Source organism: Lissotriton vulgaris, chromosome 11, assembly GCF_964263255.1.
Source record: "Lissotriton vulgaris chromosome 11, aLisVul1.2, whole genome shotgun sequence".
Classification (NCBI taxonomy): domain Eukaryota; kingdom Metazoa; phylum Chordata; class Amphibia; order Caudata; family Salamandridae; genus Lissotriton; species Lissotriton vulgaris.
This window is the reverse complement of record NC_141699.1, coordinates 266739297-266766935: the sequence shown is the minus strand read 5'-3', so window position 1 is coordinate 266766935 and position 27639 is coordinate 266739297. Positions and strand designations below refer to the sequence as shown.

Below are 27639 nucleotides of genomic sequence, written 5' to 3'. Positions count from 1 at the left end.
ACATCCCACAGCCTTTCATTTAACACTTTTTGAACAGCACGATTTTCAGACAGTTCTCTGTTCAAAATCCTCTACTTTTCTTTCTCTGACTCCAACATTAATTGAATGAAGACATAAACTGACTTTTGACCTCTGTCTCTGAACTCTGAGCAAATGTGTCAAAACAAGATTTAATGGCGTCTTTACTGCTCATTCACTTTATGAGTGAACAGAACACCTGTTTTTTGTCATCTACGGGCTAGTATGCCCTAAAAATAGCTCTCCCTGATAAAATCTGACTGCCACAGTGAGTGGGAAAGTAGATTTTTCGAGGACTGAAAAGTTCATATGGCTGCCAAACTAGCCTACAGAAAAAGCCAAAACCAAAGATTGCTTTTAATGATTCCAGTGATAAAGGACTTTTTGAAAGGAAACACTTTGTGGATGAGAGGCAACATCAAAAAGACAAATCACATGTACTTGTTTCGTTATTCTTGTTTCGCCCAGAGAAAGGGCTTCTTCAGGGTAAATACTGTAGGTAAGACAAATAATTTGTTGAAGGTTTTCCAAGATATGCGTAAGTAGTAAAATCTAGTCCAGAAGTGAGACACTCCTGTGTTGGGGAGAATGTCACGAGGAGAGCAAAAAGACCTGTGACTCGCGGTATGAGGTTCTTTGATCAGCAGCCGTGTCCGGTGTACGTCTCTGTCTTCCAAGCGTTTATGGAGCGCTTGTCTTACCTACAGTATTTGCCCAGAAGAAGCCCTTTCTCTGGGCAAAACGCGTTGGCTGGTCTCATTCCTTTGCATACCAAAAATACATCTGACAATAAAAGAAGAATAACGAAACAAGACCGATTTCGTCAGTCTAAATATGTACATGTGATTTGTCTTTTTTATGTTGTCTCTCATCCACAAAGTGTTTCATTTTATTTTATGATCTACTGGCAGCAGATCATTTGAGGTTGACAATATAGATTACTAATACTGTGACTAGTTCTGGTATTGCTGTCCGTTAGAGCCCAGCTGCTTGTTCTCTAACAATATACTTTTTGAAAGGAATAAAGAAAACGTTTTCTCCATGAGGGCAGCTTCCTTCCCCATGGGAATGTAATATAGTCCTCTCAAAATTGAGGGCCCCTCTCGTGGACCCCATCCAAAGGGCTTCATTGAGCACCTTCCCTAGAAAGTGGACTTCTAATATCCACTTCAACCAGAATGTTTAGTGACCTGTCAGCATTATCTGCACTAAAACCTGACACTGTTTTTCACCACAATAGGTTAGTGTTGAAAACAAACCCAAAAATGTTACCCAAAGTTGTTTCAGACTTTCACATTAATCTATCACTTTTACTGTTAGTATTTTTTTTAGTAATTTTCCCATCCAATCAGAGAGATCACTATTCTGACTAGATGTGAGAAAAGTGTTAAAATTTGACTTAGAAAAAAACATACATAAATCTTACCACATATTTGGCAACTAAGGACCTCCGTATACTGAGCTGGTGTCCGCTAAGGAAACCATTGCTAGATGGATAGTGCCACACATAGTTGTAGTAATAAGCTAAGAAACACCACCTAGCAAAGTAAAAGCACACTCTTTTTGAAAATTCAGCTACTGCTGTTTGGTTGAGAAATGTTTCTGTTACAGAAATCTGAAAAGCCGCCACAGGGAGGACTGTTAACCCCTTCTGTGCTCATGACGAGCTCAGCTCGTCATGAGGCACATTGCTCGTGTGCTCATGACGAGCTCAGCTCGTCATGACCACACCCATCTTCATTGACCTCCAGCACAGGGGAAGAATATTGTGAGCAGCCGAGGTGTTAAAACATTCACTAAACATTGTGTGCATGAGGGAATTAAAGCTGACACAAAGGTTGAACAGGCAGCATTATTATATCTCTTTGGCTAAAATTGTTAATTTTCAGCTTTTTTAGTAAATCTGTAAGAATTACTATTGATTACTGGCATCCGCTTTGAGGGATATGCTTAATACTCTATTCTGCATTTGACTCTCAGTGAGGATTCTATAAATGCAGAAGGAAATGTTACTTGTCTTCTTAGATCTGCATCGTATGACTCCTCACTGAAGTCCAAAGCAACCCTCACTGAAGTCCAAAACAACTCTCCCTCCTCCCCAAATGCCAATAATTTCTCCAGATATCAGTAAGGTGTGTGCTGGGAGATAGAAGCAGTTGTCTTCTTGAAGGAGCAGTGTACGCTTTACGACCTGGTGCTTTAAAACCTAGTAAGAAAACCTTTTCTGCATTTGTTTTGTTAAAATGCAAGGGTTTGAATATGTTCTAAGCTAGGGGCTTGAAAGAAAGGTTGTTTCCTTCTTAGCCAATCCTAAGCTAGGGGCTGGCATTTTTCATGCAAACTAGAATTACAAGTAAGTAACATTTGCTTCTTTGGCATTTTGGGCTAAGCTCTATTGCTCCTTTCAGGATCAGGAGAGAAGAATATTCTGCTGCAGCTCCTGAAGGAGTAGATAGTACTCATTCCTTTGAGGATGATTTGGTGGTGGTTGTGTAAATTCAAGGGTGTGTCCCGAGTGGAATATCGGCAGTGCCCGGTGGCCCAATGTTATGGATTCCCAAGCAGAAGTGAAAAAGGAGTTTGCCCCCCTGACCAAATGAGTATGGATGTCGCAGGGGCCACTTGGCAGCATCAAGTTCTCTTTTGGTTTTTCTAGGCACGTGGTTGGGAAATACGTCTCTTCCTTCCAGAGGCTCTGGCTCTGCCACCATGGCGTTGCCTTTGGCCTCTGCTAGATGCATAGTCTTGGTCATATCCCGCTTGTCTAGAGCGGTAATAGGAATGCCCCTGACTGAAATTAGCTGAACCGAGGTGAGGTCTTTGCAAAGCTCCCACGGATCGTACAGTATCAGTGACCATCCTTATATTTTATGGGTCATCATCCACGTTTCCTGAATAATGCCGAAGGCCATGTCCAAGACTATGGATTAGACGTCTGAGCACAGGGCTGTGGAGCGCAGCCATCTCTTTCTTTCTAGTACCTCTGCTCCTGCATCAATGATGGTGGCTAATGTACAGGACTCCTCCTTAATTAGGGCCTTGGCTTCTTCTCGTCTATCCTCTGGTATCAGATTTATCAATCACGAGACATAATGCCTAATCTGATGGTTATAACCACCAAGGATGGCCAAGGCATATGAACCTTTACTAGAAGACTGACCATTGAGCTAACTCAGCAGTCCCGGTTTTCTATCCTTGTCAGTTTTCTATCGGCCGGTACAGAAGCAGGAGCAACAGAATTTTTTGATTGTCTTTGTGCTGCCGTTACTATGGTGGAATCTGGTCTTGGGTGGTCCTTCAAGCAAGATGAAGCTGTATTCGGAGCCCTCAAAGTGGGATACTGCTAATTGCACCTTTGCTGGTGTCCTCATTAATGTGAGGACCTCCGAAAAAAACAAAGTCCAGTACAGGATAGACTTTACAGGCTTCTAGAGTTCCTGTTTGAAATCACAGAGAAAGCATTGATGCTCTTCTGATGTGCTGGGGATATTAAAGTTCTTAGATGTTCTATCCAGCAGTGCATGAAAGGGCTATGTCACCAAGAGGGGAGTCAGACTGAATAGGAGCAATGTCTCTTACTACCTTTAGTTATATTAATAATTGTTGGAAGTAGCACTTTCTGGTTGGCTGAAAGGATTCCCCAAGCATTAGACGAGCTGTATAACCTGTGCTCACCCTAGTATAGCTTGGCACTGAGCAGACTGGCTTAATCCAGGGCAAATGTGTAAAGCATAGGCACAGTAGGCAGTCGCAATATATAGACTGAGCATTACAAAAGAGCCTTCACACAGGATGTATGTAAAAAGAAACATTCAATCTTTATAACATAAACATCAGGTACTTTGGGCATTAAACACATTTGGATTAATCACTAGTAATACTAGGCCCACTCGTATGATTATTATATCAACAGTATGTACGTAGGAGACAATCCCTAATCTAACTCCCCCCACACAGGGAGCAGTGCGAAACGCTGTCCAACCCAGGGCCCACCCTGGTGATCCTGATAATACAGTCGCACACAGTTATTTTGCACACCCCAGGTCACCACGATATCTACAATATGTACATACATGAAACAAGAACACTTTTATGCAGCACCGTGGGCTAGAGCTATGCAGTAGAACCCAATGTCAGATGTATTGTGCTTTTAGCTTGCAATCAATGTAGAACGTGGCACCGTCAGCCAGTGATGTGAATCTTAGGTCGTCCACACCCTATTACCCCCACACGGTCACACTCACTCTGCACTGCTCTACGGTGCAACAGGTATCCAGGATAGTCTGTACGGAACGCTCTCACACACCTAAGCACCCTAATGCTGTACCACTGGTACCCAGCAGGTCAATGGGTCACACCCTCTGCAGACTCCGTGACCCCAGCCTCCCTCCATCCTCTACATCACCCTATTGGTCCTATATCCCTGATGGTAAATAATCAACCCTGCCTCCCAGTGTTATGAGCCCTAATGTACCACAATATAGGCCTAGGTAGCTGCACAACCTTTTACCTACACTGGTCCTACCTTGCTCTACATAACGGCTCTGGTGCTGACGTTTTACCTAGTCATGTGCTGAATAAATGTTGTGTGGTTTTCTTCGAAAACTAGCCTAATTTATTATGTAAGAGGATTCTTAGTATCACACAGCAGGATTACCATCTTCTGTATAATAATTCTGAACAAAAGTCACCGCTATCATCATCCTTGGACGACGAACTCACAGTACCATTACACATCTAAGTAGAACTCCGAGGGTACCTTTGGGTATATAAGCGCCACATCTTCGCTGGGCAAACCAGAGGAGAAGCTTCCATGCTGACACAAGACGCTGAAGTAAGTCCCTGCAAGCAGAAACTCCAGCACGCCGACCAAGACGTGGTCCTTTGTTCTTTCCCATGATGTAATGGGGTTGGCTCTTTCCTAGGGGGATTCTTGGCTTTACACCTACATACATGCTAGGTACACTTAGCTAGGATTTGCATCTTAGGAGTACACTTGATTACTGTCATGTATCTATATGTCTGCTTAGATTCACTGTGTTAGCAACATGGTAGAATTCTACCTTTTATTTACTATGTTGGTGCTAGTAGTAGTATAGATCTGTTTTTGTCTAATGTTTGCAGCATCGTTTATTCTGTGCATCTCTCTGAGAGGAAGTGGGCACAAGTGACTGAGCGAAAAGTACTGTATTGTTTCCACGATCAATGAAGGATCAAGGGATGTCATGTTCAACAGTTGCCTGAAACTATTCACTCCTTGGTAAGGTTATGGAGCTTATAGTGGCACTGTGAGCTAGCTGGTCTAAAGGCTAACATATCCTTTGGGGGTGTCTGGAATCAGTCTAGACACCAATCCCTTAGTTTATGTTGTCTAAATGTGCAGAACCTATATAGATTTATAGGAACGACACAACCAGACATGAGGCCGCAGCCACTTAGTCTGGGTCTTGGGGAAGCAGGTGGGAATATACAGCAAGTTTAATTAGGAGGTAGACGTAAACAAGGAGAGTTTAGCAGTCACTCGGGAAGTTCACCCACAGGTTTCAAAACACACTGGAGTCACGCAGTCCCTTGATCTGCTTCTGAAATGTCTCAGAAGCTTCCTTTGACCCAGTCAATCTCTCTCGCTACTACCTGGCGCCAAGATGTCCCCGGGAGGGGCCAGGTGAGGAGAGGGCTGTTGGTCCACCGCAATGAGGTCAGAAAGGGAAAAACCAATGAACAGCAAGTAACACTGGGGAACCGCTCGATAGAATGAGGCACTATGTCAGGTAGATGATGATGATAGTCGTTCCCAGGCAATCCGGGCACAGTGCCTGGTGCGCGTTGGGATGAATAGCACCAGACACTTCAGAGCTAATACATGATGAGTTTCAAATTTCGTACCTCCCTGAAAATGAGGCACTATGACCGGTGCATATGGCTGGCACCAGGTAATTCTGGTCACACACAACGAAGGGTTTAAAATTCCAGACGACTCGGGGCAGGAAGTACCCCGTTCTGGTGAACAATGATCAGGTTGCACCAGACGCATCTGGTCACGCATCTGGTCACACACCCACACACAGTGACACACACACACACACCCACACACACAGTGACACACACACACAGTGACACACACACACACACACACACACACACAGTGACACACACACACACACACACACACACACACACACACACACACACACACACACACACACACACACACACACACACACACACACACACACACACACACACACACACACACACACACACACACACACACACACACACACACACACACACACACACACACACACACACACACACACACACACACACACACACACACACACACACACACACACACACACACACACACGTTTAGCAGAGCCACACGAGGTAGACTGTGGCAGTACTATGGGTACACAACCACCTTCGAGGGTCGCACCCTGTGAATCGGACACTGCACGCAATGAGCATGCAGTCAGCATGTCACAAGAGAGATGCGACACTGGCGACAAAACAGGTCACCATGGATCTCGCAACGGTGACTCCACACACCATCAACTAGATGCTTACGAGTATCAAGGTTCCTGCATTTCGGGAATCACAAGCCTTAGCTGCAGGCAAGATTTCTGGACTCTGCACTAGACACTCTGGTCTCCAGGTAGAAGTCTTAAACCCATGCTCACACCACGCTACTCAGTGGGATTTAGCAGCCGATGTGGCCACTTGAGAGGATACCATTCTCCATATGTAAGGTAGATGGTGATATTCCTCACAGAAGATCGTTGATGTCCCTGATATCCCAGAGAGAAAAGGAGGCCCGCAGACAGGCTTTTCGAGAGCACACTTCCAGGCACCACACTTTAGCAGGCCTCGGCCCAGGCCAGCCACTATTCCAACAAGCATTTACAATGCAATGGTTTTGCCTTTGTTAAAGTTAGAGCTATTGGCATTGCTCTTGACATTATTTTTATTTATGTGTTTTTTTTAAAACATAAATAAATGGCATTGTCATTTACAATGCAACTAGCTTTATCTCTCGCAAATGACACACACAAACACCCACAGAGAGCCCCCCCACACACACACACACACACAGAGCCCCCCACACACACAGAGCCCCCCACACACACACCCACACAGAGCTCCCCCCCACACACACCCACACAGAGCCCTCCACACACACCCACACAGAGCCCCCCCACACACTGCGTCCCCCCCCCACACACTGCAAGCCCTACACACTGCGACCCCCATTTCAATAGATGTGTGATGCTTACCTGGTACTAAATTGGTCCCTGCATGGCTGAAAGGTTGAAATGGTGTAGGAGGCAAGGGGACAAATGTGAGCATGGAGAGAAAGGAGTATAAGTTTGAGATTAGTGACTAGGTGAAAATAAAATCAGGAAGGACACAGGGTGGTCTTTCCAAATTAGATGGTCTATTTCAGGTAGAAAATGTCAGTAGGTTATTTGTGTTCTTGAGGGGGGATAGGTCCAACCGGCACCATAATCGGACGTTTATTGTTTATACCCATTCACAACAGGCAACTAGGCAGGATGGCCGTCTCAGAGCCCAATCAGCAGTGAAGCAACAAGGTCCCTAAACCTCCGTAAAAGCATGTCTAACACTGAGGGGCCCTCCTCAACACACACAGGGCTTGATAGAACTTAATTAGTTCCATACTGACAATTATTGCCAGACAAAAAATGTGTTTAAAACAGTAACATACACACTTGATATCTAGGAGAGCTGACCGTGTAGCACTGCAGACCCCAATTTTACCCCCATTTTTGCCTGCACACCCTAAAAACGACCACATACAACATGTATACACAGAGAAGTCATCTGGAGTATACAGAGCAGAGGGAGCAGGCACTAGGAACAGACAAGACACAGGCAGGGGCACAGAGAAGTCATCTGGAGTATACAGAGTACAAGGAGCAGGCACTGGGAACAGACAAGACACAGGCATGGGCAAAGAGAGTTATCTGCAGTATACAGAGTACAAGGAGCAGGCACTAGGAACAGACAAGACACAAGCATGGGCACAGAAAGACATGTGGAGTAAACAGAGTACAAGGAGCAGGCACTAGGAACGGACAAGACACAGGCATGGGCAAAGAGAGTTATCTGGAGTAAACAGAGTACAAGGAGCAGGCACTAGGAACAGACAAGAGACAGGCATGGGCACAGAGAGACATCTGGAGTATACAGAGTACCAGGAGCAGGCACAAGGAACAGACAAGACACAGGCATGGGCAAAAAGAGACATCTGGAGTATACAGAGTACAAGGAACAGACCCTGATAACCGAGGACGTGACCTAGGAGCAGGCAAGAGACAGGCAGGGGCACAGAGAGACATCTGGAGTATGCATAGTGCAGAGAATAGACACTGAAAGACAACCGAGGACGTGACCTAGGAACAGGCAAGAGACAGGCAGGAGCACAGAGTGACATCTGGAGTATACAGAGTACAAGGAGCAGGCAATAGGAACAGACAAGAGACAGGCATGGGCACAGAGAGTCATCTGGAGTATACAGAGTGCAAGGAGCAGGCACTAGGAACAGACAAGAGACAGGCATGGGCACAGAGAGACATCTGGAGTACATAGAGTACAACGAGCAGGCACTAGGAACAGACAAGAGACAGGCATGGGCACAGAGAGTCATCTGGAGTATACAGAGTGCAAGGAGCAGGCACTAGGAACAGACAAGACACAGGCATGGGCCCAGAGAGACATCTGGAGTATACAGAGTACAGGAACAGGCCCTGACAATCGAGGACGTGACCTAGGAACAGGCAAGAGACAGGCAGGGGTACAGAGAGACATCTGGAGTATACAGAGCAGAGGGAGCAGGCACTGAAAGACAATCTGGATTATAAAATGGAAACAGCCAGGAGACAGAGAGGGAGACACTCGAGCACAAAGAGACACCTGCAATACACAGAGAAAGCTCAAAACCTACTCTTGAAACGGTCAGGACAGGCAGGGACACACTTGGCCCCATAGAGGCGTCTGCAATAGGACCATGGGAGAATACGGACCATGCACAGAAACTGACCGACAGGAAAACCCCTGGAAACAAAGTATCCGAAGTTCAGAGAGAACAGGGAACAGGCACTGAAAGACAACCAGGTGCATAAACTGGAGACAGGCAGCAAACAGACAGGGCCACGGCTCGACACAGAAGCACATCTGAAATACACAAACTGCAAGAAATAGACAGTGAAAATCAATAAGGACACACACTGGAAACTTACAGTGACACGCCTGTGCACAGAGGAACATCTGAAGTATTGATTAAACAAAAATCAGACACTGAAGAAACAGGAACATTAACTGGAAGTAGACAGAAGACAAACAGGCAACCAGAGACATCTGAAAATATTGAGAAAAAGAAACGGATGCTGAAAACAACTAGGGGAACTCTCTGGAAACAGACAGTCGACACCTAGGGACTCTCCTGGGCACCGAGGGGCGTCTAAAGTATTAAGAAAACAAGGAGGAGATGGAAACCATGAAAAACACAAACACAGAATCAACTGCTAAAAGCCACAGACACGACTCACCAGTAACAGCTGCAGGATAATAGAAGCTGGGGGTTAGGAGCATGCAGGCAAGAAATGACGAGGGAGGTACGGGCGTTAGGAGCATGCAGGCAAGAAATGACGAGGGAGGTAGGGGGGCGGGAACGGGGCCGGGGAGACATAGAGAGCGAGGCAGCGGTAGGGGGGCGGGAACGGGAGCCGGTCCATAAGAGTAGGAGAACAACACAAAAAATGACTATTTCCGTACATCGGCACTTACTTTTCCTCACCCAACTCAGATACAGGGCAAGAGAGAGAAAAACAAAAAAGATTAAAAGAAATAGGAAGCGAAATACAGAGAAACATCGATAAAGGGCGAAAATACAGAGAAACATCGATAAAGGGCGAAAGTAGGGGTGAAAAATAACCTTCAATTTTGAAAAAAACTAGCAGAAAGTGGCAGGTGGTGGATGAAAGAGGCGGGCGTGAAGTGTTATCGGCACTACACAGCGCTGGAATTTGGCACCCACGCCATTGCGTAGTGCCGATCGCCGGCCTCTCAGACAAACTTTGGGCAAACAACTAGGAGAACTCTCTGGAAACAGACAGTCGACACCTAGGGACTCTCCTGGGCACCGAGGGGCGTCTAAAGTATTAAGAAAACAAGGAGGAGATGGAAACCATGAAAAACACAAACACAGAATCAACTGCTAAAAGCCACAGACACGACTCACCAGTAACAGCTGCAGGATAATAGAAGCTGGGGGTTAGGAGCATGCAGGCAAGAAATGACGAGGGAGGTACGGGCGTTAGGAGCATGCAGGCAAGAAATGACGAGGGAGGTAGGGGGGCGGGAACGGGGCCGGGGAGACATAGAGAGCGAGGCAGCGGTAGGGGGGCGGGAACGGGAGCCGGTCCATAAGAGTAGGAGAACAACACAAAAAATGACTATTTCCGTACATCGGCACTTACTTTTCCTCACCCAACTCAGATACAGGGCAAGAGAGAGAAAAACAAAAAAGATTAAAAGAAATAGGAAGCGAAATACAGAGAAACATCGATAAAGGGCGAAAGTAGGGGTGAAAAATAACCTTCAATTTTGAAAAAAACGAGCAGAAAGTGGCAGGTGGTGGATGAAAGAGGCGGGCGTGAAGTGTTATCGGCACTACACAGCGCTGGAATTTGGCACCCACGCCATTGCGTAGTGCCGATCGCCGGCCTCTCAGACAAACTTTGGGCGCCGCCAATTATTATGGTACAAATTAAGCTCCGTTGTATCTTTCTTTAGCGAACTCCGGAATAAAACATCACGTCTAATGAACTTCCATTCCTCCACCACAACCTCCATTCGCCAGCCCAACACACTGCAGCCCTCAAAACCGCACTCTTTCCAAATATCCGCCACTGTGTTTCCGACCGCATCTGGAGAGTGATCAAAAGTGTAAAACCACCCACCGTCACCACCAGCAGGAGGAGCGCCGCCTGCACTCCGGACATCATGGACAAAAGAGTGCGGCCCCCGCAGGTCTGTCGGGGCGCGCACGGGCCTGGCCGCCCCTCTGGCGACCGTCGCTGACTCGGTACCCTCCTGGCACAGCCTCCGGGCTCAGTGCCCCCCGCTGGTGACCTATGGACGTGATGCCCGGGCTCCAGGGACCCACGACGGGTCGGTGCCCTTTCTGGCTCGCTCCCGGTGTCACTGCCCCGTCTGGCGGCGTTAGTCTGCCTGAGGCCGGTGCCCCCGTTTCCGAGGCCTCGGTGCCCACCTGCAGGTGTTTCTCGGGTGCGGTGCCCTCCCGAGGTCTCCTATGGGAACGAAGATCCTCCTAAAGTCCCCTCGTGAAGTTATCGCCCCTTCTAGTCCTTTACGTCGCACCTACTGCTGGTGTAAAGTTGCCTCTGTCCCGTGCCCACGGTGATTGAACTGTCCGCTTCAGTGCGCTGTGCCCTCCTCGGACTCGATGCGCTCTGGTCTTCCTTCTTCCCCCCGGGCTGCGGGGGGCGGGCACTTCCGGCCGGCCGCGCTAGGATTGGCCGGCCGGCCAGTCACGGGGCGGGAAACGGGGGAGAAGAGACGCAGTAGTGCCGGCAATGCCGGACCAGACACGGGGGCGTTCCCGGCGTCCCGTGACGTCGGCAAAAGCCAAAGAATGTCGGGAACGCCCCCGTGTCTGGTCCGGCATTGACGGACAGGCCCCTCGTCCAATGGCAAGGCTCCGTTTACGGAGCCAGCCAATCAATGACGAGGGCCGAACCAAGCCACACTACAGTTCTCATCAGGTTTTCGCCTGCGCCGAAAAGATGCGCAGAGCGCATCTTTGGCGAGGCAAAACCTAAAAAGGCCCCCTGTCCCATTTGAGGGCAGTAATCCTCCATGTGCACAACATAGACCTCTGGCAATGTGCACCACGCAATCCAGTTCTCTGATACTGCATCCCCACAAGAATAGCTCACCCTTTGCTGAAGGATGGCACCCATAGTTATACTATTGTGTGCCTTTGAAGTTAGGGAGCCGGTGTAGGGTTTTCCCTTTGCGCCACAGATGTCTCCCCTAAATTGTAGGCTTGTCTGCAATGGGGTTGTGGAACGTAGATTTTAATCTTTAGTGGAAAATGGTCTGGCCCAACAGGCCAAGAGTCAAAAACCTTGGTCTCCTATCTATTCATTCCGACCTTCAAATGGCAGACGTCTGTCATTCCTATAATATACCCCTGGTTTATGGGTCTTGCTGGGGAATGAACTGATGTGCTCCCCTGGTCCTTGGCGTCTACTGTGACCAGGCACCACAGCACACTGGACTCAGATCACAGAAATGCCCATATTCCATAAGTTTTAACAACAAGGGGTGGTGATGGACAGAGTTTCTGAATTAAGCAGAATACTCTCACCCAGTCAAGAGATCAGGGCTAGATCCAACACCGTTTTTTAGCTCACTGCACCATCCCAGCTCAGAACCTGGCTATATGCAAATTAGTCTGTTCCTGTCCCAGTGCATGATGGGAACAGGGCAAACCAAACTACCAAGCCAATTCTTACACTGGGAAGGAAACAAGCTTCCGGGGACCGGTTTCTGGCATTTCAGCCGTCGTCGGCCCGGCTTGCTTGAATCCTGATGGTGCAATGAGCAAGGGACTCACATCTGAGTATACCCTTCCACGCTTAGGGTGGACAAAATATTTAACAACAAGGGGTGGTGATGGACAGAGTTTCTGAATTAAGCAGAATACTCTCACCCAGTCAAGAGATCAGGGCTAGATCCAACACCGTTTTTTAGCTCACTGCACCATCCCAGCTCAGAACCTGGCTATATGCAAATTAGTCTGTTCCTGTCCCAGGGCATGATGGGAACAGGGCAAACCAAACTACCAAGCCAATTCTTACACTGGGAAGGAAACAAGCTTCCGGGGACCGGTTTCTGGCATTTCAGCCATCGTCGGCCCGGCTTGCTTGAATCCTGATGGTGCAATGAGCAAGGGACTCACATCTAAGTATACCCTTCCACGCTTAGAGTGGACAAAATATTTAACAACAAGGGGTGGTGATGGACAGACTGGGTAAGAGAGGTCTGCTTAATTCAGACACTCTGTTCATCACCACCCCCTTTTTTTAATCGTTTTTGGCCACTATAGGTGTGGCAGGGTATACTCAGACATGAGTCCCTTGCTCACTGCACCATCAGGATTCAAGCAAGCCGGGCCGACGACGGCTGAAATGCCAGAAACCGGTCCCCGGAAGCTTGTCTCCTTTCCGGTGAAGAATTGGCTTGGTAGTTTGGTCTGCCCTGTTCCCATGGTGCACTGGGCCAGGGACAGACTAATTTGCATATAGCCAGGTTCTGAGCTGGGATGGTGCAGTGAGCTAAATAACGGTGATGGATCAAGCCTTGATCTTTGGACTGGGTAAGAGTGGTCTGCTTAATTCAGACACTCTGTTCATCACCACCCCCTTTTTTGAATCGTTTTTGGCCACTATAGGTGTGGCAGGGTATACTCAGACATGAGTCCCTTGCTCACTGCACCATCAGGATTCAAGCAAGCCGGGCCGACGACGGCTGAAATGCCAGAAACCGGTCCCCGGAAGCTTGTCTCCTTTCCGGTGAAGAATTGGCTTGGTAGTTTGGTCTGCCCTGTTCCCATGATGCACTGGGCCAGGGACAGACTAATTTGCATATAGCCAGGTTCTGAGCTGGGATGGTGCAGTGAGCTAAATAATGGTGATGGATCAAGCCCTGATCTTTGGACTGGCTAAGAGTGGTCTGCTTAATTCAGACACTCTGTTCATCACCACCCCCTTTTTTGAATCGTTTCTGGCCACTATAGGTGTGGCAGGGTATACTCAGACATGAGTCCCTTGCTCACTGCACCTTCAGGATTCAAGCAAGCCGGGCCGACGACGGCTGAAATGCCAGAAACCGGTCCCCGGAAGCTTGTCTCCTATCCGGTGAAGAATTGGCTTGGTAGTTTGGTCTGCCCTGTTCCCATGATGCACTGGGCCAGGGACAGACTAATTTGCATATAGTCAGGTTCTGAGCTGGGATGGTGCAGTGAGCTAAATAACGGTGATGGATCAAGCCCTGATCTTTGGACTGGGTAAGAGTGGTCTGCTTAATTCAGACACTCTGTTCATCACCACCCCCTTTTTTGAATCATATTCCATAAGTGGCATTTCTAAGCAAATTATGCCAACATCGCTTTTTGGGTTTAGCACCACAAAACCATTATTAGGAAACATCATGAGGCTACTCCACTGCAATCCACTATTGCAGCCTAAAGCTATGTCAAACGCTTCCCCATATTAACCTTTGGGAAGAGCGAGCCTCATAAGTAGTGAAAACATACACCGGTATTCCTCACTACCTGGTTGCATGTGCGCTATTGCGCACACTCACTTGTAATGGCAGGTCGGATACATAGTTCCTAGCACCAGAGATGAAAGTGCACCACACTAGTCTGCAATGACAGAATAGACGGAGGTATAACTAACAAGGGGGTTTATGAGCACGCACACCTGCGATGGCAGGCTGCACACGCAATCATGGGCACCATAGGTGCAGGTTGGTACACACAGTGCCCCGCACTCACGGGCTGCTAATACGTTTTTTGTTTTATTTCAGATTTTTATATAGCGCAAACTTGACCCAAAGGTATCAGAGCACCAGTTGCGCTACACAAGGACACATTTTTTTTGTTTGGAACGGGGAGATTAAGTGATTTACCCAGAATCACAGGATGTTGAGCGTCTTTACAGAGACTCGAACCTGGTTCCCCAGACTTGATATCAGCCGCCCTAGCCATTAGACCACATCCTCTCCAGTTTACTCCGTATCAATGCCCGTGCGCACCCACAGGTCTGTCATGACAGGCCGGCCCCATAGGCTTAACCAGCCCTAGCACAAAGGGTGTAAGTGGGCGTACACCACCCGGTCTAGCCAGCCAGACATGGTTTGACCCCTAATGGATGCGATCACGCACACCTGGCCTGCGATAGCGGCTGGGCACCTCGTCACTAGCACCATTGGTGCAAGTGCTCTAATACAGGCCTGCCATGGCATGCCTGACTCGGGTCTTAGCACACCGGGCGTACAGGTATGCACTCATCTGTCTGCATTGGCAGACCGGACACCTATCCAACACACTACAGGTCCCAGGGCGCAACCTTATGTCTTCGATGGCAGTCTGGACATGTATTGACATTGACATGTATTGATATTGACATGGACAAAGCGCTGGGATGCCCAAGGGTAACTGCGCGCTATATAAAATTTTAAATAATAATAATAATAATAATATTCGAAACAGTACGAGGGCCTGTGCGCGCACCCAAGTCTGTATGGCAGGTTGGGCGCTTAATCACACTCCATAGGAGAAAGTGCGCATTCCCAGGTCTACATAGGCAGATTGGCCCATGTCACAAAAAAACATGTTCGCGCGTCTTCCTACCTGGTGTAAGAAGGTGTGCTCCCTTCCACACTGCCTCGACGGTGACAACTTCTTCAGAGCCCTGACACCCCAAGAGAGAATCAACAACCTCGCAGGAGTATCCTCCTGGGAGACCGAACTCCAAGGCAGGCAGGGGAAGACCCCGTTGGAGGGAGGTTGGGGGGGCAGGGATGCAGGAGGAGGTGGGTTGCAGGGGGTTCTCATTACCTGGGCAGGGAACACCCATCTGTACCTTCCAAGCCTTCAGCCTACCACCCCCTCCCCTGGAGGCCTTTAGGGCTTCCCTGGGGATGCCCTCCTGGTACGAGATGACCCACTCAGGGTTGGCTGAGGCATAAGTGATGCCAACCTAGGCATGGGCACAATGGCTCCCAACAGGCACAAGCACGATGCATGGTTGACCGGCTATCGGGTGGGTGACACATTCAGTGTTATGTCCCCCCTATTAGCCAGTGCCGTACACGCCCCAGGTATGTGTTGTACATTTTTGCGGGCGCACAGAGGTATGGCACCTGAACTCATTGCGTACGCAACCCTCCTCCCAATACAGGCACGCACACCTTTCCTCTGCAGTTCAGGGAGAAGATGCCCAGATTCAAAAGGTTATGCAGAGAGAGACGGCAAAGATTAGGAGGAAAAAGTTTTGATAGAATTTCCCCTAAGAAAGGTCTTGTCCAACAATAATCCTCCCATTTATAGTCCTGTTTTCCACCTTGCAGTTTGCCTCTTATATATTTCTGACAATTAATTGAAATATGATGCATCCTGTTCTCCCAGTCCCTAGATGTTGGTGGGGCCTGTGCTAGAGCTTGAGGAGATTAAGGTGCCACCAGTATTGTAGAAGGTGGTGAAAGGTTCGAGGGCAGTGAAGGCATTTTTTGGTGGAGGTGGCAGCAAGGAAGGACCAGGAAATTAGCCAACTGAAGGCTACCCAACAGGCACTTGCATAAGCTCTCACTCCTTGTAGTAGCACCGAAGATAATATGATGGTGGAGGATTTTCAGATACAAACGTCTGTGGCTGAAAGTCATAAGATACCAGGATGTAGACGGGATACAGTCAGACACAGGCTAGAGCAGAGCTTTTCTTGGAGACTCTCATACACGATGCACAATAGAAATCTGAGCTATGCTGGCCTCGGGGAGTGGGGGGTAGAGAGCTCAGCACTTCCACCTCATTGTCTGAAGGTTGGTTTGTTTGAAGTGAGGTCAATATGCTACTAATTAAAAACGTTTTTAACATAGTTTAAGGCTTCTTAAATTTACCGGGGATTTCCAGCCTGGCAACTGGGAATGGTTAAAGTATGTGAACATTTGAAGGATTCAATTCTAAAAAATAAACGATTTCCATAGAAAAAAAAAGAAATAGTTTGACTAAAAGCCAGCCTATTAGTTCAATCGTTAACAGAGAAAGGTTCTGGTCCAGAAAAGGCTAAATCAGCATTCCAGAATACGTGTACTGCCAAATGTGTAAAGAAGCAATGAAAACGCCGTTAGAAATTGTTTTTGAGGATGCCTTTTGTTATTTATCATTATTATTCTTCAATAAAGCTTTCAAACATTAAAAAAAATCTCTTTTTGTCATTAGCAAATGTATTATTTCAGATTATGTTTCCGCATTTCATATGTCTTTTTGCTGATGCCTTTTGTTGTTTATCATTATTATTCTTCAATAAAGCTTTCAGACATAAGAAATTGCGAGGCCTGTAAGAGCAGAACATTGAATTTTTGATTCAGTGGAAGTGTACTATGAATACATGCGTTGTCGCTGGTCATTTCCAGATATTACAAACATAGAGAAACGGAAATTCCTTTCCCAATAGGCTGCGAATGACTCGTCTTTCATTCTGTGGAGCAAGACTGGGACTTTTCCCAGACTGGTAAAGATGTGGTTTTGCATTCTTTCTATCAGGACAAAGTAGCTCCATTCTATCAATGATATACATTGGATCCCTTCCTGATCTCCACCATAGAGACAAGAGCCCTGTATTGATTTCTTGCACTATCAATTACTCATTAATTCTTGCATACTAGAGATTAGAGATCTTTTCTGGGTGCCTTTACTTACTTCCATGTGTGCCATAGTCTGAATGTGAAGAGGGTGATCCTTGATGAACTTCCCAAACACATAACGCTTGCTGGCATACTCTCTCCCTAAATTGATCACCCTGGAGGAGAAATTATAAACATTTATTCACATGACAAAAAGGCAATCTATCAAAAACATTGTTTCCTTTTCACAACTAGCACCAGCAGTGGGATTTTCTTAAACCTGTGTTAGAGATGCTGCATATATCAGACAAACATTCCATAAATTATATAGCTTTACATTAGTATTAAAAATATAGCTTTTGCAGACCCTCTTGTACGGGACCTGTTATGTTGCAATTAGTCAGTTAATGGCACCAACAACTGATATTAGGTGTACCACATGAGCAGAGCCAGTCCAAGGACTTGTGCCAACCTAAGCAAAGTGAGATTATACAATCCCCTCCTTTAACAACGTGGCTTGTTCCCAAATAACAGAGCAAATATGTTGAATAGTATGGATAATGACCCCCAAAACTTGGGCGTTTAGTAAGGCAGAATAAATAAATATGTGGCACAAAACCATATCAGCCCCATAAGTAACCTATTTGTACCTCCCGTAGAGACATCCTTGTATGAGTTGAGGCATGTGTCTGTGGGATCTGGTCTAGAATCCATGTCGTCAGGCTCAGGAACATGACCTTATGTAAGGGCCTTAATCTTTGAAGTACAAAAGTCATGTTTATAGTGAATCTTTTATTCCACGTGTATAGGCACTTTTGTTCTCAACTTCTGGGTACCATGAGACTCTTAGCGACAAACTAAAAACGTATTTTCTTAGTAGTTAATACAGAGTTTTGGGCAGTCACTACTCTGCATGCATGAGAACATAAATGCATACTTTCTGTTGCACATGCTCTCAAGGTTTCGCTTTTAAAAAGGATCTGATCATGTAATTGCTTTAACTGTTGGCAAGGACATAGGAAGTAAGATTAATGTTCTAACTTAAGACCTCAGAGGGCTGCACTTTGTGACAGTGAGCTACATAAATAGCATTTCTACAGCAAACACACTTTAAATATAGCATGCATCTGAGGTTACAAATGATGGAGTTTTATTGTGCATCATATTCCTATTATTTGAGATGGGTGGATATTTGGATAGTACAGGCGGAATCCTTTATAGGTATGCAACAGAAAGTTAGGAAGAAATTAGCAAAACGTGTTAGCAGGGGATCTAAAAGAAGAGATGCGTGCATTCCAACTATGTAGATACCCCCAACATTGATGTAAGGGATTTGTAGGTCTCGCGTATGCACTGCATAGGAAAAAAACATTTAGCCATCGATTCGCCTTATCAGCCAAAAAAGTGCACGCGTTGCATTGCTTTTATTGGCAACGCGTGCACGTCTGGCAATTCCCTTGCGGGAGCGAGCTTCGACACCATATGCTTGTAATTAACTTGCAAACATATGGTGCCCCTGCTCACTCCAGCAAGGGAAACAGGCGCAGGCCCCCTCCTGTCTCCCCTCCCCCTGCTGCCTCCTCCTTTAGCGCGAGGCGCACACGTTTGTTTTTCTCGTTTCATTGTTACCTGTGGTTAGCTCTAATATTCTACTTAAATGCACATGCAAAAACCTAAATTACTTTTCATAATTATCTGTGCTTATTTTCAAGTAAATACACATATACATGTGAGACACTGTATTCAGATTTAAACCTAAGCATTGCAAACGTGCTTGTATGAATTACTAAAACAAAAAAACAGAGAGGTTTCTCTGATTTGGAGGCAGTACCTTCTTTATCGGGAGTTTAGGTTGTACATGTGTAGTGCCCAGTCTCCTCTATGAGACTTCTCGTCGTTATTTGAGGTGCAAACACCCTTTAGATAATTAGAGAAAATAGGCCTAAAGAACAGAAACGGATGCAATTCTGCAAATAGGAAAAATCAGAATGATGTTCCTTCAAAGCCCAGTTACCGGCAGTCACGCAGGAGTAAAGTGTGTGTCCCATGGAGTAGATAGACTTTTGATGGCATTGTGTTGTTATGTAGCGTATACGGCATCAAATGGTGGTCAGGAGCTCCTGCACTGAACTCCAGAGAATGAATACAAGCACAGGATCTCTGCCACCTCCCCTGCTGCCTGTTTGCAACCAGCAGTGAAGGTGCCTCGCACCCCTTGCCACTCCCGGATGACCCTTGGGGCCGTGAAGTTATCTCTCACATTAGCAGTATCTAAAGAGGGCAGAATCTGCGGCAAGCTGGGTTGCCTCCGTCCTCGCCAGAGTGATGCACCTCACTAATGGGACCAGTTATCCAAGGTCACGCACTTAGACCAACTAGCCCACCAAATATTACCTCGTGAGGTTATCTGTGCAAGGATGGCCTGCCCACTTGATTAACCTTGCGCTGAATGAAAGGCATGCCTGCTCCCTGCTTGCCCGCCCCTCCCGCAGAGCACAGCCCGAGACTTACAAGATAGCATAGTCCAGAGCAGCTGGAACCGGATCTGATAGGAAGGGCTGGCCTGACAGGGGCCCAGCAGCTCAGGAGCCTCTTCAGGAGTAGGGGCCTGTGAGAACCGACCCCGGGAGAGTTAGCAGGCTGAAAGAGGAACTCGCTCCGGGCAGGGACGCCGCCGGCCGCTAGGCTTCAGGGCAGCCAGAAATGGCAGAACTCTTCTCCTGGAGTCTCTTCCCCTGGGGATTGCGGGCTGCCCCCCCCCCCCTCACTCCCTCCTTCTTCCTTCTTTACTCCTGCTGCTGCTCCCTACCTACTCCTCCTCTGAACCCTGCATTCCTTATCTCATGTTTGGAAGTTGAATAAAGCTGTGCAGACGGGGGTGGGTTCTTTTGTAATTAAGGCAGGAGTTGGGTTGCTATGATATCAGCTTCGCTTGGAGTTCAGGAGGAAACACACGTTGCTGCTGGGGTCCAGATGCGAGTAAGTGACGGGCCCCGCAGCACACCCAGCCCAGGTGAGTGACAGTGGCTTGTGTCTGCCACGCCTCGGCAGAGGGCAGTGCTCATCCCTGTGTGTGATGAGTGAGTGGTCCCACTCTGCACAGTACTCGCATTCACTTGCTCATTCACTGGGTCACAAACCCACTCACAGCAGGGCTCATTCACTTCCAAGCCCAATCACTCATCCACTGGTTCACTCATTCAAATGCCCAATTACTCACTAAATCAAGAACTTAACTGGCATAAACCCATACTCGCCCCTCACTAAGCTGAAGGGTGGTCCCAAAGTCTCCAGGTGACGGACAGGAACCTCCCATGTAGCACAATAGCCAGAGCTGCCGATTTTGGAACTGGGGAACCAGGTTCCAGTTTTGGCGTCGGCTAAACATCCTGTGATGGTGGGCAAATCACTTAGATCTATCTCCCTGTGCCTACTACTTCAGTACCCGGGTAGCTGAGGTGGCCGGCCCTTCCTACTTGGAACTCCTCCGACTGACCGTAACCTTGTGCAGCCTGCCACCACACTCAGGGCACATGCCCGGGTAGAAGCGAGGTGGCGGAACTGCCACCGGGAGAGGAAGTCAGTCCACAGGTTGCCTTCTGACCATCCGGGATCTGCCCACACCATTGAGGTTAGAAAGTACAGTGCTGGCCGTGCACGTGAGTGTGCAGACCGCAGTTAAGTGTGAGACGTGCATTACAGTATGATTCTGGGTTCCAAAGCCAGGACCCCATCTCACGGTGGGGCTGCAGCTGAGAGGGGTAAGTGCACTCCGTTGGCCACCAGCCAACCCAACTGCACCGCTGTCCCTCCAAAGCGCAGACATTTCCCTTATATCTGGAAAGAATTTAGAACAAACCCTCCCGCTAAACCAAACGGCAACACATATCCACAGAAAAATGCATTTACATCACCACCAAATGCCCCCAAACACGTGCCATACCGCGGGCACATCCTAACCTTCCTTCTCTGCCCACGCCCATCACTGCCCGTGCTTCCTCACCCCTGGAGGTCCACGCTCGCTGGGAATACATCCAGCATCTGCAGACTGGCTGAGAACTTCCACACCCCGCCCATGCACTCTCTGGTTCACTGAACACATCTCCCAGGTCGGTGTCTACCACACATTACCCCCGGTCCACTGTGCGCTCGGTGCAATGGGAATGCCTTCAGCCGGCGTTCTCTCCCCGCAAGCCCCACTCCCGACCCACTGCTCTCCCAGATACCGCCCTCACCCCTATCACATCACAGCTATCTGCCTGCCACCACCACCACTACATAAGACAAATACACAATACAAAGCGCCCACTCCATTTACCAGCTGTCTTGTGTTTAGAGAACATACAGTGTGTGTAATGCGGCAATACATACGTACATGGCAGGCTAGAGGGGCGCTCCTCTGCCGTCATCGCTGCCTCCCCTTATGGAGTGTTTGCTCCGACAGCTATTTTTATCTTCTCAGGGAACCTAGCAGTTCTAAATACTTATAAGGTCCCAAAGGCGAGACCAATTGGCTATGCCAATGCTTGTTTAAGTTAAAAGGTCAAGAATATCTGCGGTTTATGCCCTCAAACTTTTGCATCTAGATGGTGGCAATGCCCTACTCCATTACCTCTTAGACTCCACAATGTCACCCTTTAGGGGAATCCTATACGCCACAACACGATGTGGAAAGATAGTTTGCACTACCCCTCACATTGCTGTGGAGAGCTGCAATTCTTAAAATGATTACACTCCCAAAGGTCTTAGTTGCCATGCAGAATACCTACTACCCACCTCCCACAGGTCTGGTTTGTCAAGATGGAGAGCGATCTGCACTCCCTGCAATGGTGGGGTAAGCACCCTAGAATAGCCCTCTCCACGCTTCAGAATATCTCCTACAATGGGGGCATGAACTCCCAGACATTAGGGCTTACTATGGGGCAGCACAACTGGTGGCAGTGAACGACCGGACAGGTCTTCGTGATTGGTGCGAGGCAGTGGCGGTTCCTCCTTTAGGGCGGAGGAGCGTTGCCCCGCCTGCTGCAAGCGGCGCACAGCAGCAAATGTAAATTAATAAAATAGTTATTACTATTTTATTATAAAGTGCTCTATGTTCTAGCTCCAGTGTGAGCCAGGGTGGGATGATTTCTGCTGAGTGGCAACAAGGATGACTGAAGCGGTAAGTGTGGAGTGAGCAAGTCGGATTGGCCGGCTGTCTTGCGATGGGCAGCTTGAAATGCACACTTCAGACTGCACCAATCTGAGTGGTTCTAAACACCCTAGTCTGAAAAGGAGCATTGGGTTAGCTTCTTCCTGAAAGCAGCAGGAGAGCAGCTTCAGGATTGGTTAGGCTCGTTGGCTTTTCCAACCAAAGTCAATTTTTCAGGCTCTTGGCCAACAGCAGTATCTATAATTTTTCTGCTGATCTGCCTCGGTGAGTCTTGGTGGATGCCTCCTTTTTCCTATGGATAAACTTCAAAATGGAAGCTTATCCGTATCTCTATCTGACACTCACAACATCATTTTGTTGGTGAGATATGTGGGCATTGGTCCCGCAGCTACATCTCGAGGATACCAATCCATGCATGCAGCACTTGGGCTCTTGGCTGACTGCAGTATCTAAGTTTTTCCGGCATCGCATTTGCTGCCACTACATCTGGGCATAAAAGCACCAGTGTTCATGCCGCAATTCACATTGAGCTCTGGAACGGAGACTGGAGGCACTGCGACTGAAAGTAAGAGGTATGTGTTCACTTACATGCAAACACAGCATAATTCTTAGCAATTGGATTCTGGTTGGCAGTCTCGCTGCTGCTGGAAATCTCATTGGTAATCCAATCAACCAGTTTATTTTTTGCCATCTCCTTAATTGGTGCATGTCTGCCAGTTTCACGGACTGACTGGTGACTGGCAGTGTCACTATTTGTTACACTGTTAACACTCAAATTGCTACACTTTTGACTTGCTCAATAATTAGCCTATGCATTACAGTCTTATTATCGTATATATCAGCAATTGCCCTCTGATAACACTCTCACTAATTGGATCATTGCCGTCATTTTCATTAATTTACCCATTGTTGGCCTGCCCACTAACTGGCCTATTCCATACAGTTTCATACATTTTCCTAATATTGGCAGTCTCACTAATAGGTGTCTGATGGTAATTTGACCTATAAGCCTATTGTCAGTGTAACTAATCAGCACCAACATGCAGCAGAGACCTTTTCAAGCAGCGTGGATGCTAAGGCTGCTCCGAGTCAATGATCTGATCTTCGCAAGCAGACGCAACTCAGGGGAAATAACCGAAGGGTGGATCTTACTAAAGTGAGTTCTGGGCACAGCCAAATAATAAGAAAGTTGCTTCATAGAAAATGCTGACTTGAACTGTGAACTTCAGTACAAAGACAGATGGTGCCCAGAACATGTTCAGATATGAGCTAGCTCTGATTGTTACACCGGACCTGGCCAAACACTGCCAATCGCCCCCATAGTACTGTCGCCTTAACTATTACGTCCCATCACTTTCAAATGTCACTAGCAGCCACTGGTGTGAGGAAAACAAAGGAAATAGCATGCTGGTTGAAACACCTCTATCCTTTATCTATAAGACACAATGAAAAAATCACATTGTAATACCTGCCCACCCACTTGCTGCACTTATTGATTACAGCTACCCAGCACTGCTAGACTAGGTCCCAATCATGACAAATTGCTGAAGATCCACCCACTTCTCAGAAGACCAAAGTACCTTTAAAATGACCCCATCCACTAGTCTTTCATCCTTAAAAAAAATGTCAATATCGGATAATCACCTTCTCATGGCTGCAACTGCAGAGATTGTATTATGGATGCGAGTTATGGTAAGCATGTTAGCAATTGAAGCCACTCCACGCCCTTCTTCTGAGATCTAAAGAAAAAAAAACGGAGGTAATTTTTTTAATTTAATACTATGATATTTATTCATTATTTTTAAAGCAAAGGCTTACCAAATCAAATTGTAACACTGTTATTGCAAGCATTCACTCCTCCAGCTGTCTGAAAAGATATAATTTAAATGACAACCAAGTGTTTCCAACCAACTACAGTATCAAGCATTGCAAAGCTAATAGGAGCAACCTATTTTATCATTGATAACAAACACATGTCTCACACACATCCACATCACCCTCTCCCTCACACGCGCACACACACTCACAGTTTCAAACATACAATGGAATTACATACCCAAACTAGGATCAGTGGTGGAGATAGTGCTCTTAATACTGTTAGTATTGATGATGGTAGTGGTGAGGACGGTGGTAGCAGTGATGATGGCGGTGTTGATATTGTTGGTGGGGATAATGATGGCTGTGAAAGCAGTGGTGATGGTAGTGGGGACAGAGCTGTTTAAGTGGTCGTAGTAACATTGCCTTAACAAAGCAGAAGCAGGCAAAAAAATATGAATCACACCCACTTTCACAAAAAGTGTAGATAAAAAAAAAAAAATCCAGTGTAGAGAAAAAGAAGTGCGTGCTCTTTACTAAGCCCAGCATCTGCTAACAAGCACAATATGCATTAAGCATGTTTGACATAGTATGTGGTTTCATACAAATGTTTATAGTAAGCGCACCAGCAACCAAACAAACTAGAAGAATACAAAAACGGACATCTCTTTTTTAAAAGTTCATAGGGCCGTATTTATACTTTGTCAGTCCACTGTAAACAGGGGCAGCGGGGGTCTTTTATCCACCGCCCTGGATGGACTACTTGACACTCTACTAAGAGGTTACCACCGGACATGCTGGGATCACTGGAATACCAACAAAACAAAAAGCAAAACAGAACAAAAAAAAAGAAAAGGCCACCCACCGTTCAAGACTGTCACATATCCGATTAGTATAATGAACACAATTAGCAAGCAACGAAGTAAGCGTGGGTCAGGCGTAATGTCACCAAACAAGCATTGGCATAGCCAATAGGTCTCGCTTTTGGGACCTTATAAGTATTTAGTTATGCAGCACAATATCCTTGGTGCAACAACATCAACTGTTGCATGGCTAAACACTTATACAGTCCTAAAAGCGAGACCTATTGGCTATGCCAATGCTTGTTTAATGTGTAACATATTTAGCTAGTAGAAGGGGGAACACACAAAATATCAATGAGGGTTCTAACTTCACAGTCAACAGTCTGGGATGCCTCTGTGGCAGCTATACAAGGCCAAGAAGGGTGAACCTACAGACAACCAGGAATCTAAATAGTCCAGAAATGGAACATTCAGCAGTCAGTCAGGGGACATTTATTCAAAATCGATATTAACTTGATAGCAGAGTGAGGAAGTCATATTGTGTTTCTTGACACACTCTAAAGAGAAATTAAACACGTATGACTGTTAAATACGAGCATAGTTGAAAAGCCAGAAAATCCACTCCCTGCAATCAAAGGTGCAAGATGCTCGGATGGATTTATCCAGTGTGAAGAGGATGGGTACATAGATTCTGCTGAACTTTGGGTACACGGACAGGGAAGAGGGTACCTTGGGGTGCATGGGCGAACTGTGATTAGCTTGAGGGAAAAGGACAGACTCGTTTAGTAGAGGGGGGCGCATGTAAAACAAGATGAGGGGCTCCAACAAGTGCGGCCCACAGTCTGCAAATAGGCCTCGAGCTCCTTGCACAATCTATCTAAATACTGTCCACAAATGGCTCAGGGTGCAGGGCTCTTGAAATGTGATTATGAAGAATCTGGATCACAAGCGCAGATTGAGTGGTAGCATAGAGAACATGCAGAGTGTGAGAGAGTGTGTGAGAGAGTATGCATGTGTGTGTTGGTGAGAGAGTGTGCGTGTGGGTGAGAGTGTGCATGTATGAGAGAGAGTGTGGGAGAGTGTGTTGAGTGTGTGTGAGAGGGAGATGGAGTGCATGAGAGCGAGTGTGTGTGTGAGAGAGAGAGAGAGAGAGAGTGTGTGAGTGAGAGAGAGAGAGAGAGAGAGTGTGTGAGTGAGAGAGGGTGTTTGTGTGTGCATGTAACGAAGGGCACAGTGAACACTATGGGCCCGACTCACAAAGCGTCTTTGTGTAGTAGAATCACAGGACCACTGGAATCATGCATCTGGAAAGGGCCAGATTAGGAGCAAGAAAAAGCACATTATGGAACACAATGCAGCACATTTTGTGTTAGTATTACTTCATTGTCATTTTACAAGTTAACAATCTTGGCAAATGTTTCGCCTCATTATTACCAGTTTAACGACCAAATTGATCAATAAGAAACTTCATAGTGGCCAATAAACATTTGTGTAGGTTCTGCCACAGTGGTCAGTTTGGATAGAAACCATTTTTTTGTTAAAATCATCATGTATGCAGCTGGTGATGGATTGTGTGGCAATTCGATAACTATGCGGAAATCGCCATGCATGCCGAATTGCAGAATTCCAGTGGCTCTGGTCTTAAACCACAACTACTCAGTCAATCTACCAGAAAATCTTTTGAGAACCAAGGCTTGCGTGAAATCGCCCGTACTCCCATAGCTGGTATCCGCATGCAGCACCTTTAATCGGATCTTAGCTGGGAACCATGCGCCTCGAAGCGAATCAGCACCCAGCGAGCCATGTAGGGAAAAAAATCTTTACTCTGTTGCTGTGTTTCAGCCACAGAGAAGTCAGTGATCTCACTGGCAGCTATAGCGCTGTATAAAAGATAACCATACTTTAGGCGGTACCGCCTGAGTTAAGTTTGTGGTTGTGAAATCGATAAATAACATTTACCAGAGAGCATCGGATTGAAACGTTCACCCACGGTCTTCCATGGACTGTGGCCCCAGGTCTGTTGGAATCACATGGCCTAGTAATGTCTCCGAAGAGATACAATCTTTATAGACAATAAAAACAGACGTTAATGAAGTGGAGCAGTCCGGACAGTAGGGTTCACGGCTGCTCACCTAGGCAAGAGAAAGTTAATGGAAAATGTCTTATGTTTTCTTAAACTAAAAGCCTGCATTCATTTCCTACAGATTCGCGCCAGCGCCGAAAAGCAAACTGCTGCCCTGTACACGGCTTGACGTATACATTGATGCGTGTGTGTGTAGGCTACTGACATTGCTCTATACAAACACATCTGTGCAAAAACAGAGCAGAGGACTCCGGAGAGGGTACATAATCCATAATTGTGTATTATTACACAGCTCTATGGTCACATGG

At 46.9% G+C, this 27639-nt stretch overlaps 1 protein-coding gene across 1 annotated transcript in view; it reads right to left on the bottom strand.

Annotated features, from left to right (window-relative positions):
• The window catches only part of LOC147679638 (acyl-CoA dehydrogenase family member 11-like), a 415381-nt gene that overhangs the window by 133287 nt on the left and 254455 nt on the right, over nt 1-27639 (bottom strand). The window contains exons 8-9 of the mRNA XM_086943210.1: nt 24275-24369; nt 17555-17654 (exon numbers count right to left, since the gene is read on the bottom strand). Of these exons, the coding sequence (XP_086799336.1) occupies nt 17555-17654; nt 24275-24369 (195 nt within the window). The remainder of the gene's footprint in view (nt 1-17554; nt 17655-24274; nt 24370-27639) is intronic.